This window comes from Strongylocentrotus purpuratus, unplaced genomic scaffold (assembly GCF_000002235.5).
Source record: "Strongylocentrotus purpuratus isolate Spur 01 unplaced genomic scaffold, Spur_5.0 spur5_scaffold_11, whole genome shotgun sequence".
NCBI lineage: Eukaryota > Metazoa > Echinodermata > Echinoidea > Camarodonta > Strongylocentrotidae > Strongylocentrotus > Strongylocentrotus purpuratus.
Genome location: NW_022145596.1, coordinates 21812229 through 21827223, shown reverse-complemented (window position 1 = coordinate 21827223; position 14995 = coordinate 21812229). Strand labels below are relative to the sequence as shown.

The following is a 14995-nucleotide window of genomic DNA, read 5'->3' as shown; positions in this document are numbered from 1 at the left end:
CTATTGAAAATACAATTATTCGTAACAGGTGCTTGAAATGATTTGTAACAGGCGCTTAAAGGGACTTGGTAACATTGTTAAGATGATAGATAGTGGTGCTAAGGTAGTGACTTCAATGCTAGATGTACAATTAAAAAATAATGTGAAAATTTGAGTGAAAACGGACCATAATTCATGGTACAAATTGGGAAAACTGAACTGATCGATTCCTTAATTCTCCCAACTATATTATTACAAATTAATTACATTTTAGGTGAATGTAAATCATCACAAAGCAATAAAATGGCTCTACATTCCATTCCAGACATTTAAGTGTTGACAGATTTTTTATAGCCTGTTTTATGTCTTTTTTTTCATGGGAAAACGGTTTGGAAAATTCAAAAATGGTTGGGAGAATTTACTTTGAATCACTGTTAGAGGGTGTCGTACATCGACCTTTTCAAAGCAAACCATAGATATCTTCGTGGTTTGAGAATTTTTTCAGGATTTTTTGCATGTCAGGGTTAGTACAGTAGAAGGAATATAGTAAGTAACATTAAATATACAAAAATTAAGCAATAAGTAAAAGTTCACTGACATCCCATTGAAATGTGTGTATTAAGTTTAACACCCATTTCAATGGGATGTCGGTGAACCTGTACTTATGATGGTTTCATGAAACGCTACCCTGAACCACCAGCAAAAATATGTGGAGTTTTGGACGCACTTACTGTACATCTAGTTTAACCAAGAAATCACTTAAACCAACTAGTACAACCCACTTTTGTTTGACAGCTACAAAATTACAATTGATGGAATTCATATTTTCTTCCAGACTTGCTGCAGCGGAATTGCTCAATGAAGCAGGGAGAGGCAAAGAAAGAGCTTCAACGATGGGACCTAATGGCTGGTGAGATTTGAAAAATAAAAATAAAATAGTTGTTTTAGAGCCTTCATAATTTGTTTTTCTCAGTTTCTTCAGTCCACCTTAATGAGAATATACATGTACACAATGAATGAAATTTATTTAGTTTTAGCAAAAGATTGAACAAATTGAAAGCAAAATTGAACAGCATCCAGATTGGGATTTGTCATGCTATGCTCTTGTTATCCGGTTGTATTATTTAATCTGTTGTTGGTCATTAGCGCAGGATCTTTTTTTTGTGGTGGATTGAGGTCTATGACTATCTTCAGGATCATTTTTCATTCTTTATAACATTGTCTATTTCATTTTTAATATGCCATAGTTTCGTTTTGTCATTTAAACTTTTTGTTTTTTAGCAGATGTTTCTGCATTTATTAATAAATCAAATACAAAACATTCAAATAACAAGAGTATATAATATAATTTATTTACATAAAGAGCGACAACTGAAATACACACACATAAAAATGCATATATAATTGAAAACCTAAAAGTATGGAGGTAAGTCAAAGAATCAAGATAAATGCAAAGGCCAACTATCATAAGCATGAATGCTCGAGTCGATAGCAGCTGGGAAGGGGGGGGGGGTACATGACGTTGATATAAGAATATGTAGGAGAATAGAGTTTCACCTATAAAGATTTTGTTCTGGTTTTGTTCAATGTGTTCAATTAGCTGATATCTTTAATGCAGTATTTATTTATTAAAGTCTTCTTTATGGCCCCTTTCTATCTCTGATATTGATCTTCCAAGAGGCCCTGTCTATACGATGAAAAAAACATTTAAAAAAAATAATGTATAAAACATAATTATACAAACATTTAAACAAATACAAAAACTATACAAAATAAAGATATGGAACAATAATGTAGCATAGCTCCTTAAGCAGTTAACTTTGAAAATATGACAATACAAGTTAATATGATATAAATATAATAAATATGAATATGAATGGAATAATCAATGGATATAAATTGCTTCTTGGAGAGCATTTACGATATCTAACTATTTACAGCGCCACTTGAATGACTTTAAAGCCAACATACTCGTCTGTAATAAACTTGTATCTTTCTCTTTCCTTCACCCTTTGGCACAAGCACTGATATATATAACTGTTCCCCACATATATGGATGGTTGAAATCGATAGGCATTATTGTATGTTTTTAAAGTATGATAGTCCAAAGTGGCCCTGGAAAGCGAATCCCAGGAGATCCCGCGAACAGGAATGGATCGGTACATGAAAGTAGGCGTCCTTGAGATCGAGCGAGATGGCCCAGTCAGTCCGATCAATCGTCGGCAAGAAGAAAGCCAGCGTTTCCATCCGGAAATGTACCGAGGATGAAAGTGTTGATCACCTTCATGTTCAAGATCATCCGCAACTTCCCCGAGCGCTTGGGGATCACAAAAATTGGAGAGAGACACAGATGTGGGTGGTCTCTCATGTATTGAAAGTATGATAGTCCAAAGTGGCCTGATGTTGCCAACACACTCTTCTCTTGTGTCGTGTGGTGCGCTTGCATCTTTTTCTCTTCTTTCGCCGTTTGGCACAAGCACCGATATTTCTCTGTTCCCCACATGGATGGGTGATTGAAATCAATCGGCATCTATGGATGGAAAACATGAAAAGATATATGCACATAAAATGATGAGATATATTTTTTATCAAATTTGAACCAAAAATTGAATTGACAATCATTGTGGAGTATTTAACATTGACTGACATTACCATTATATTCTTGGACAAATATACCATACATAATTATACGTGCAAAATAAACACAAAGGAAACAATAAATAATATTCAATTCAATACAATAAAGTCATTTCTATAGCGCTCTTACAAACTAACTGTTGTTTCACAGTGCTTTACATAAACATTATCAAAGATTCAGTTGTTGTTCATGGTCAAAGAGGAGAGTTTGAGACATTATCTGAAGACATCCAGCGAAGGTGATAAACAAATGAAACGTGGAAGCTCGTTCCAGAGTCGAGGAGCACATGCCTGGAAAGCATTGTCGCCAGCTTTGGTGTATGTTCAAGGAACATGTAGCACTAGCAGTGTAGCAGTTTTGACATTGGTTTCATTACTTATTTCAGACAGTTATCCAGCATTTGTAACAGCATTTACGCTGGCCCATTTCGTTGGAGTTCCAGGATGCACTCCAATCCTCCGCAGGACTTCACTAAGCTTGATGTTGGAATTGGAAAAGCATACATTTTAATACTTGGCGTTTTTTGTCTCTTTTCTGGTGACATCTTCACCACCACATGTATAGCATGCCATGATGCAAAAGAGATCTGATGTAATGGAGATTGCATGCTTTCTCACATGCTATATTTCTCTGTTTCTTTCTCTTCGTTTCTCTCCCTTCAATTTTCATTTTGCCCATTTCTGTTAGGTTAAAAACATGCATTTACATCAGGCCTGATTTACATACCGATATTTATAAAGCGCATAATAAACAAAAGTTTCTATGTGCTGTACAACCATGAATGAAAAGAATATAATCACACAAAAGGAATAAACAAAGTGAAATATACAAATCTTATAACTACTAAAATGACATACTTTAACATAGTAAATAACATAATAAAAAGATAGCTAACATGGTCAAAACAAATTAAATAAGTGAGGACAATATACGGTTTAAGCTAATTAATTAAGGCCAAAGAGGTGCGTTATTAGTACAGATTTGAACGTTACAGAAGTGAGTGCCTGTAGTATGAATTTGGGAGGTTCTCATTCAGGAGATTACAAAGATGGTGGAATGATAGGTCTCAGAAATGTTGACATTGGTTTCATTTCTTACTCCAGACAATTATCCAGCATTTGTAACAGCATTTACGCTGGCCCCATTTAGAAAAACTGCCAGGATCCACTCCAATCCTCCGGAGGACTTCACTAAGCTTTATGGTCGAGTTTGAAAAGCATACATTGAAATACTTGGCGTTTTTTTCCTCCTTTCTGGTGACATCTGCACCACCACATGTATAGCATGTACTGTAGATGCCATGATGGAAAAGAGATCTGATGTAATTTATCCGTTTCGTTCTTTCTCTCCTTTTCTCTCCCTTCACCAACTTCCCTCCCTTTGAATTTTATTTTGTCCATTTCTGTTACGTTACAAACATGCATCTACATCAGGCCTGATTTACATAGTAATAATAAGAATAATACAATATTTACAAAGCGCATAATAAACAAGTTTCTATGTGCTGTAGAAGTATGAATGACAAGAATATAATCACACAAAAGGAATAAACAAAGAGAAATATACAAATCTCATTACTACTAAAATGACATACTTAACATAGTAACTAACATAATAAAAAGATAGCTAACATGTTCAAAACAAATAACATAAGTGAGGACAATGTTTATCCAGGGTTTTGTCTGTACATGTACATGCATGTGTTGTGGAGTTCATTTTCCTAAACATCAACATACATTTTTCTTCTTTTCATGAACATATAAATCATTATCCTCAACATAACCAAGATATGGCCACGATAAATTAAATCATATACCGTGTGTTTAGTTCATTTTGTTAAACATCAACATACATTTTTTTCTTTTCATGAACATATAAATCATCATCTTCGACATAACCTATATACATATGGCAACAATAATAAAGTAAAAACATATATCGTAAACAAAATTACGAAGGAGATTATAAATGTTTTACTTGTATTAATTTTCTAGATGTATATTTTGTTTATTTATTAAGTTTTATTTAAGTAGGGTGGTTCCATCCCAGCCAAAAATAAATTTAATTGCCTGCTCTCCAAGGAAGCCCTACATTTTACAGGTACATAAAATAACATCACATTTACTAAAAAACAACATACATCTAACACAGAACTACGTAATAGTATAATAATTAATAGTATGTTTACATCTATCGACTGTGACTTGAGAACATTTAATGTCTTTCTCTTTTTTTTCTGTTGCTCTCTCAACAGGAAGAAAAGACAGGTCAAGACCAACAAAGTTTTCCTGAAGAACACGTTGAGAGGGGTCATCTCTGGGAACCGACACCAGTCAAGCTCTAGAGTTGAGAAACGGCACAAGGATGGTTCTAAGCGAACAGACACAAATCTTGATTATAAAGATGAGAATAAAAGTCAAAAGCTGGATAGGGGATCGCATCATGATAGGCTGGAAGGAACGTACCAAGAGAGGGACAGAAGGACGCTGGGACATTCTTCAAGAAGGGATGACTTTCATTCTAAGGAATCTTGTAGCCAGACAAATTCTAAATCTTCTGGTGGAAGGGAAAAGAAAGACAGATATCACAGAACAATATTTTGTGAGGATGCTTCATGTTCATCTGATAAAGGAAAAGAATGTAAAACAATTTCTAGGAAGTACACTTCAGCAAAAGAAAAGTGATGGACTACTTCTGCACAGTACCATCATTATTTGAAGGCTGCAGCTACAAGCGCCCTTTTACAAACGAAAGCACAGTACCTTGCTTTTTTGAAGGCTGAGAACATCAATTTGCTTTTAGATATTTTCAATACAATTTATTAGAAATCGTGAATTGGACATTACATGTATCTGGCAGATACATGTAAATGTGCATAAACACTTGTCTTTTGGATAAAAGTGGAACATACATGGATAGGGACATATTCAAGAACTATCATTCCATTTTTTTGCTACCAGAACTGAAGATACATGCTTCTTTAACTTGCCTTATTTATGTCAGATTGTTATGGACATTGATGTATGTGTACTTATTTATTATGAATAAATCTTAAAGTGAAAACTACAAGGTTTTTGTGATTTTAAAAATAGTGCTGTATGTATAACAAGAGATGTAAGAAGAAAGGAAGTTGAACGTCATGGAAAGATTGAGCGAAGAGAGAGAGGGGGGAAAGAGAGGAAGAGATAGAGGGGGAGAGAAATATAGGGAGAGAGGGAGAGAGGGAGCAGGCCCGTAGCAGGAGTTTGATGTTTGTTTTGTTTTGTTTTTTTTGGTTTTTTTTGGGGGGGGGGAGGGGGAGGGGCACATACATGTAATTGATCGACGTCCTGGGGAGGGGTCTTGAAAAGATCAACCGATCTTGGAAATGTTGGGGTGCCCCCCCCCCCCCCCCCCCCGTGGGAGGGAGAGAGAGAGAGTGTGTGTCACTTTGCAATTACAAGGTAGCAATGGCATCGCTTACTTTATTTTCTAAGCTGCTGTGGTTGTATGTTGAATACTGCCATCTCTTGGCAACTACTTGACGACGACTACTTCACTAGATGTTCAGAGAAATTATGGCGGATATAGCCTTTGGCCACTTCGTTCTTGAAATTACCTTTTTAAATGGAAAAATGTGGAGGAGTGTGGAAGAAGAAAAATGATGACTTACCCCCCCCCCCCCCTCCCATCCACGAGCCCCTTTTCCAGTCAATCAAAAATCCTTCTGGAGGACAAGAACCATTGCCAATCCCATACCCACACATTCTCAACATAAATTTTGTTTGATACTCTTTTTCGTTCTACTTGTTTTTTTTCTCCAGCTTCATCTCCTGCGAATAAGGGATTGGTGTGTCCATACCTTTCTCATTTCCAAATGTATATGCCCCAACAATTTGCAGGCTTTTATACATGACCTCATGAAAAGCACTTTTGTTGGCACATCTCTCGAAATCGGGCTGACGGCTGGTCCGTGCACCTATTTTTCTTTCTTTTTAAATAAATCATTCCTTCTCTGTTAGCCCCCCTCCCCTCCCCCCTGGTAAAATTATCATCACTTAAACCAGTCCCACTTTTGTATCATCTAATCAAGTGAAGAGTTAATCGATTTATTTCTTTTCCATGGAGTGCATTAAATGTGTCATACAAATTTGTTAGCTTTTCCCACCAGGCAGTTTTGGTTTTACATTTTTGGAATTATGCCACCTGCAAACAATTTAGCAGTATTTAATGGAGGTTTTCCAGCCCCACCTATTTGCGTAGGGGAGCTTGATTGTGTGATTAACCGAGTGTCGCTGAATCCCCGATGATGATTGATATTTTATCCCCTATTTGTGAGGTGTGGGAATTACGATGTAGGGTAAGCAAAGACCGTGAATTGCGGAGCCTGCCTGTCCTAGATAGAATAATTAAGTGAATATTAATTTCAAAGTAGGTCTTTTCATATACCATTGGGAAGAAAAGGCGAACTGTGAACTTTTAATGTCTCAATATAGTGGCACCTGAATCCAACACCCCCTACATTTTCACCATAACGATAGGCCATTGAACCTTTACAATATAGTGTACCCTTTGGAAAAGGACGTTATTCAAAAGGGTGAATTGTCGTTTGGTCTACCAATTCGTCCATTACCCGACTAGTCTACTCCCATACACCCCCGTCTACTATCCCCATGGACTAATAATAATTTCGTATACCTATCATTTGGTCTAACAACCATTTGGCCTAAAATTCATTTGGTCAAATTTCCATATGGTCTAATCTCAAATGAGTGTACCCATTTGGTCTATTGATCATTTAGTAAAATTTAATACCAGTAAGTCTAATTTCCAGTTTTTATAATTATCATTTCGTCTACCATCCATAAGGGCTTTAGTAATCATTTGATGATTATTATTATTTATGATTAATTAATTTTAGTCCATATAGAATATTATTACCCGTATCAGACATCTGAGCTGGTCATTTACAAAACCGTATTGCCCTAGTTTTCACTAGCAGTGGGAACGGAGGGGTATATTCTTTGTATTTTCCTTGGTCTCCCTGCGCGTATTGACTTTGCGTGTAGAGACGAGTGAAAATATACCTTGGTATTTTCCACGGTCTCGCATTTTCATTGCGCATCTATTAATATTATGCGTACGAGAACCTGCGCACTTTGCGCGCACTCTATTGTGACGTAATAATCACACCAAATACACACTGTTTGTAGTGTATCGAAAATTTTGTCAAGCACTGGATGCACAGTGTTGGTTTGACAAAGTTTGTTCAGTTCTTGAGATTGTCATGGTGGATGTCTGTATTTGCTCTAGATGTCTGATTTGGATAACAATAAAAATATTGACTGGCTTTACTTTCGGGGGATATCAGAAATATTGACCGCGCTAAGACCATATTGCCCTCGTCTTTCGACTCGGGGCAATATGATCTGAGCTTGGTCAATATTTCTGATATACCCCTCAAGGCCAGTCAATATTATATAAATATAGATAGTACTCGGGCTGGGTTTATACCCCCAATTGGTAGTAGACGAACTGGTTATAGACCAAACGACAATAAACCATTCATAAGTTCATTGAAGTAAATATGCCTGTAAGCCCTTCTTGTTTCATCTTATTGAACAAGTGACACCATTACGACGAAGGCCTAACTTGTAAAAGACTGACATATGAAGAAAAGGGGGAAAAATAGACGTACTTTATATGAGAACCACAAGCACTATTAAACAGACAGACGTCAAAATGCACTGTCGACAGAGGAACAGTTAGTTCTGCAAGAGACAAAAGAGACCGAAGAGGGGGCCGGGGTACGCATGAGAGAGAGAGAGAGAGAGAGAGAGAGAGAGAGAGAGAGAGAGGGGGGGAGGGGAGAGAAGGGGGGAGAGAGAGAGAGAAAAAAGAGAGAGAGAGAGAGAGAGAGAGAGAGAGGGAGAGAGGGGACAGAGATGAAGAGAGTAAGATGAACAGACAGAGGGGAGAGAGCTAAGAGTTCACTGAAGGGGGAAGAAAAGGAAACGGTGAAATAGAAAGAACGAGTAGCCTATGAGCATGATGACAGTGAAGCAAGGAAGGGACAGATAAACAGAAACAGGGAGGGAGATAGATTGAGAAGAATGATCAGGAGAGATTTCATCGCGTATTATCTAATGGCGCCTCGTGTTCATCTCGACTGTCATCGAGTCTCTTCATCACCCATCTCTATAGCCCCTATGATCACATCTAGGGTCGCCTGACCCGCCCGCCCAGGGGTCTAATCCCTTGAGTAACTCTCTCTCATTCACTGCACTTTCTGGAGTACCTGCCAAGAAGGTGGCGCTTAAAGTGCACCTTCCAAATATAAACATTTCTTTCCAAAACATGTTTCCAAATTTCTTCGTCTTCTCCTATTCCTCCTAGCTCGCGTTGATATCTGGACCGTTATTCCATATACCGGACACAATATTCTAAGCAGCTTCACCTCTCCTTCGTCGATAGCACGTCCACGGAGGGGGTGGAGACGTATAACCTAGATTATCACACGCCTACCTCCCCCTCTCTCTCTCTCTCTCTCTCTCTCTCTCTCGTCCCTCCTCTCCTCCTCTCCCGTATATTCCTCCCGCGATCTCTCTCTCTTTCTCTCTTTCTCTCTCTCTCTCTCTCTCTCTCTCTCTCTACCTCCCCCTCCTTAGCTCACCCAAACTCGGGCCCCCTTTCTTACACTTTCTTCTATTCAAATGTTCCCTTAGTTCAAGGAGATGTAAGATTTGCTGTTCTTCATCACCAGGCAGCCCTTTATATTTTTGTAAGTCCTGCAATGCTTACAAGGAGTGAAGCTCTTGCTTGTTCTGACGAACCGGTTTTGTGATCATCATTATTTCCTGCCCCCTCCTCTTTCTTCTCTTCCTTTCCCTCTCCCCTCCCGTCTTCCCCGCCCTTGATATTTTACCCTTACATTAATGTAGTTTCTTACCCCCCCCCCCCTCTTTTTTTTTTTTTTTTTTTAACCCTTTATGATATACAAACACGTGTTTAATAAAAACTATTGTGTAGTCATCACAACGGTAAGCCAAAATGTCATATTAGTCCAAGGTAACTGAGCTAAATAGTTGTTGTTTTCGTTGTTGCTACTATTGTTGATGTTGGAGAAAAAGTAGCATCGCATCCATGCAAAAGACACATAAATGTCTGAAGATATTATTTCTTGAAGAAAAAGCTGGTGTTTCCATTTTTTTCAAAAGGAACATTAGGAATCTCTTTTATAGCTGACCACTGCAACTTTTTGTTAACCTTAACTGCAGTCGCCCAGTTTTTCTACTGAGTCTTTGTATGATATACATTTCTTTACACGTTTTTTTACCCAATAAACTCGAATACGATATGGAGAACACAGTAATACTGTTGTACACGTATTTGGAAATGGTGTACATAATGATTGGAGCGGTGAAGTTGATGGTATTGGGAAATTGGAGCCTCGAGTCGAGCTCTTCCCATACAATTCAATTTCATCATCTTCTTTCCTCCTCCCTGGTCGTCATGGTAACAGAGCAGATGATATCTCAAACAGGATGAACAAAACTGTGGAAGCTTTCAATCAGGGTGTTATATTCCCCTAAACTGATTAATCAGAAATATTTCAATGAAATACTGCTTTTGCAATTTGAGTTAGTTTATGAATATGAAATTTAGCTGCTGTCTCGAATAGATATAGTTTATATTAGTTTAACACCCCTCATCTTTAAAAATCGCCCAACCTTGGAATAGTTTATTTAATTTAACTTTAAATGCTCTAGTTTACTATTCATTTTTGGTCTTACTACCTGTATGTTTATTGTCCAAAGTCGAATTAAGAAGGTATCGTGTACAAAATCTACAATTATTTCTTATCGTTTTCTCTTGTATTCCTCCGTCATTCATTTAATGTTATTTGTACTGGGGTCCTTTGCGTTTTATGATTAATAATTCCCGTATTTAATAGGCCTTTGTTTAATTTTGATTTAATTTAATGGCCTAATTTTAAACATATTATAAATATTTTCATATACATCTATAAAACTACACTCCTACCCTTAACAAACACAACTGAATTACGTACATAATAGAAGCAGATGAAACCATTAAGAAAAAGACGTTTGTGTCTGCTAATCTCTGACTAAAATGGTACATACACACACCCACACACGCACACCCTTTAATAGCCGTGCACTCATATCTATACGAAGAGGAAAATGATGAGATTGGGGAAGACAAATTAGCATGATTTTCAAGATGCACCGGCATCCACGGATGCCTAGAGTTTCTCACGGGCGCGGCGGCATCCTTTGCACAAATTCGGCATCACCTCTGGCGCGCTCCGTAGCCAGAAACCGGCTTACGTGACATGACGCGGCAAAATTCAGATTGATAGCATAACCCGGCATAAAGGAAAGTTGAACTAGAACGAAGAAGTGAAGAATTCCTTCATTACCTCCTAAAGTCAACCAAGGCTTGTTTTGCCCTTGACTAAGAGATTAGAAATAAGACCAGGTAATCAAAGACATGCGAAAGCGAAGCTTCATTTAATTGGAGAATCGTGTTAGCTTTGTTCTGCAGGTAAACAGGGTAAGGCTAGCCCGTGGCGTCTTTTTTCTTTTGGCTTGTTCGTTGGATAAAGAATAGAATGGATGTTGAAACTCTAAACATTGACGGATTAGACAAGCGCTGGCAAATTGGGATTTGAGTTCTGTGTCTGCCTGTGGGCGAGTGAAGGTGAGGGTCTCGGTGATTGGGGTTTTGATGCAGGGATGAACGAGAGATGAGGTTTTTAGTATCAACCAAGATACTACAGGGCGTCTAAAGAAAAAAAGTCCGTGGAATCCCTCGATCATGTAGTGGCTTGCTTATACTTATAGTATAGCAACACTAAGTAGTACGAAAGCTTCTCAACAATGAAAGGAAAGTTTGTCGACCGTCCTTGAAATATAAACCATTTTTTATCATACATTTAATGAATTAACGATTCAATGTTTCCATAATTACAGTCCGTGTTGATGTATTGAGTGGTTTACATCTTAACTTTGTGTGTATAATATATATCTCCGTCATTAGGATTTGTTTTATTTCAATAACTTTTAACAATTTTGAGCGTAGTGATGAGAAAAGGCAAAGACGGTTGAACAAATACGCCAACAGGATTAATCCAGAAGCAGTGTTTTCTCCCACACATTACCGAAAACGTTTCCTTGATGTTATTACAATATTCAGTGGTGTAGTCCGTGGGGGAAGTGTTTGTGGTACGGAGGAGGCACATGTCACGTTTTGCCTGCCACCAACCGAAGGGCATTTTTTAAAAGGAAGAAATTCAGATAATAGGGTAAAGAGAGAGGGAGCGAGAGAGGAAGAGAAAGAGAGATAGAGAGAGGAAGAGAGAGAATAAGGGGGAGGGTGGAGGAAAGGAGGGAGAAGAAAATAAGTTTGAAAAAAGGTACTAAGACTCCTTCCCAGACCAGCGTCTAATTCAGTTTTGCTTTAACCCCCCCCCCCTCCCTCTTGACTGGTCTCACACTATGACAAGGTCTTTTCATCTTTCTGGCTCTCAGTTCAAGTTCAAGTTCATTTCAATCAAAACCACACAAAACATGATATAATCTTTTACATAAAAAAGAGGTATATAAACTTGATTACATCATTTGGTTCCTTTATCTCTTTAACGCCCCCTCTTTTATGTCTTTATTTCGTTCTAAGCGACAAACTGCCTTGAAGGTACAATTGATCGTAAACCCAGGCGTAGGCATCTGAAAGACCGTAGCAATCACCACAAATCATCGAGAAGTTAACAAAAGATCTCTATATACAAACTCATTGAACTCAAGCACGAATACCCTTATACACCTTCCACTTCTATCTCTCTCCGTCTCTCTCTCTCTCTCCATCTACATGTTTATCTTTTGATTTTTGTCGTCTCCCCTCTGCATCAGATTTTTTTTCTCTACACTCCATCCTCCCCCTCTCTCTCGCTTTCTCACTCACTTACGCGCTCTCTCTTTCTCTCTCTCGCTATCTCATTCGATCTCTCTCTCTCAGTTTTTTTTTAGAACCAACCCCCATCAATGTGTATACATGTACTGATAAGCTTGCTTTGAGATAACCTTCCGTTGCTTTTATTTCGCCCTCTTTCTATTTTTCTCCAAAGCATCAATTTCAAATTTCAAACGTATTGTCTGTTTTCATACTTATCTATCGGCCATAATTAGCAAGCGAACAAAACATAATTATGACTGACAGCGGAATACTTAATAAATACATTTTGATAGTTTTCTAGGACTTGTTTCTTCGAATATTATATATGTTTAAGACTTAATAAAGTTTTTGATGTTCTGGAAAAAGATAAGGTAAGGTAATATAAGAATCATAGACCCGTTCAAAACCTAAGAGCACATTCTTTGCTTTTGTAACTCGAACCATCTTTAAGGCCATTTTGATTAGTTGTCATCATTTTGATGCACTCGTTATACTTAACTCTTATCATGCCACAGGGCTAATCCCCATTGTACCAAGCCCCAAATCCCCCAGTGCCAAGTTTATATTGAGATAATCTGATTAACGCGATGGTTCTACTAATAGCGCGTACAAAACACACATCACACTACAATGACCATGAACAATAACTGCTACTACTAATGTGTGCAAGCACGCACATGGCAGCATAGCAATTGTTTGCTCGCATGTACAAAGCACTATTACGATAGCGTGCATGCAGCCTTATGGCAGGCTATGAGTTTATTCTCTATTTCTAAACAAACTACACGCTCTTTTTTCCTTATTTATAAAATACATTTTAATTGGGCCGCTCTTGAAACATGACAATGAGATAATTCCTCTGATTCTTTTTTATTCTAGACAAATTCGAATCAGTGTACGGATGGCAACATTTCAACATTGTCCTCATCATAAAAAGGGAATTAACTATAATTATGTTTATTAATTGCATCCAGTCCATTAAGATAATGATAGCCTGTCATATGCAGGGCATTGTTTTACTAATTAGAATTGTGTCTCAGAGATTGCAGAGATTGATGCGTCTCGTTTCCCGGCTACACGTCCGGCGACACGTAATCATGGAGGTTTGCTGGCAAAATGTATCGCTCTAACGATTTACCGACAGCACTTCAAAGCGACGACTGAAATTATCACTTGAAACTAATGTGATCTATGGTAGACGCGAGGGGAAAAAAAGAAATGTGGAGATGGGATGACAAATCTGTGTGCCGTGCATAGTTGAATGCATCTAGCGCTTGGAGTGAACATTCTGACAGGTCTGACAATCGAATTAATGACTACATTTCGATTTTTTGATGATAGCTTCAAGTTGATTGAAGGGCAATTAAACCTCCTCGCTCAAAGCAGTCGGTACTTTCATAAAGTAATTGCTCTGCGAACACGTGTTCCCACTTCAAAGTTCCGAAAATTCACAGCACATTTATTATTTTGATATTATTTGGTAAACAGCGATAAGAAGATACGTTTTCTCATAATTGTAGACTGTTGGAAAACCCAATTGCTTCTTAATGGGGAATGGACAATTAAAACAAATTAAAACGTCTTCGTGAGTAATACCCCTCTTTTTAAATTGCCAGATAATTAGAGACTCTTGGATCCGCCATTGCAATCCCGTTAAAATCTTGACCGAAGGCGAATAGGATCATTATGGTAGGCCTACAATTTCACTCTTTTGCAACATGCACGATTAACTATACTTTACAAAAATGTACTTGTTCTTGTAACCGTATAGGCAATGCAATCTTTAATATATATAGGGGATTAAGGGCGATACAAAACTGTAATGAACCCGCTGTAAAACTGGACGTGTGGGTGGGACGCCCCCAATTATAATTATAATGTGCTCCCGGCAAAATCGTAGGCAAATTTTGATTGTGAGTAAAGTACTTCGATCTTTTTTTCGTGACCCATGAATTGCCGACACCGGCAGCAACTTTTGAAATCTACTGGAGCCTTTCGTTCTCGTTGGAAAAACTAGTTAGAAAAAACATTCTCGATTTTACTTTTACCTTAGGCTCCTTGATGTTCCCATTGTTATACATATATTTTCTTATTATATTACAGAGCACTTGTAACTTTTTTTTTTATTCTCAAGGGGTCTATAAAATACAAGCCATGCTTTTTAATAGACTCCTCCACTATGTTTTACCACTGTGTCAATCTTTAATGATTTATTTAAGTATTTGTATAATCATTTGTAAAATGTGTGTTTTATATTATGTTATTGAATTTGTATATTGCTTATTCATTTGATCATGTTATATCGTGTGGAAAATCAAAGTGGTTTGGATAATTTATAACTTATGTTTGTGCAAAATATATATGGTTTACTATCATCATTTTATTTCTTGTAAACTCAATTGACAATGTGTAACCTGAAATGTG

General features: G+C 37.5%; 1 protein-coding gene across 1 annotated transcript; it reads left to right on the top strand.

Moving 5' to 3' along the window:
- The first annotated feature begins 690 nt into the window (after positions 1-690).
- Positions 691-5683, top strand: LOC115922283 (protein POLR1D-like). The gene is made up of 2 exons (XM_030980896.1): positions 691-889; positions 4872-5683. The coding sequence occupies exons 1-2, from the start codon at positions 792-794 to the stop codon at positions 5299-5301; spliced, it is 528 nt and encodes a 175-aa protein (XP_030836756.1). The 5' UTR covers positions 691-791; the 3' UTR covers positions 5302-5683.
- Positions 5684-14995: the final 9312 nt, after the last annotated feature.

What these genes read in the sequence shown, in the direction of transcription:
- LOC115922283 (XM_030980896.1), top strand. Translation starts at nt 792, where the DNA reads ATGGAATTCATATTTTCTTCCAGACTTGCTGCAGCGGAATTGCTCAAT. An exon ending in ACGATGGGACCTAATGGCTG is followed by an intron (nt 890 to 4,871) that starts GTGAGATTTGAA and finishes CTCTCTCAACAG; the next exon opens with GAAGAAAAGACAGGTCAAGA.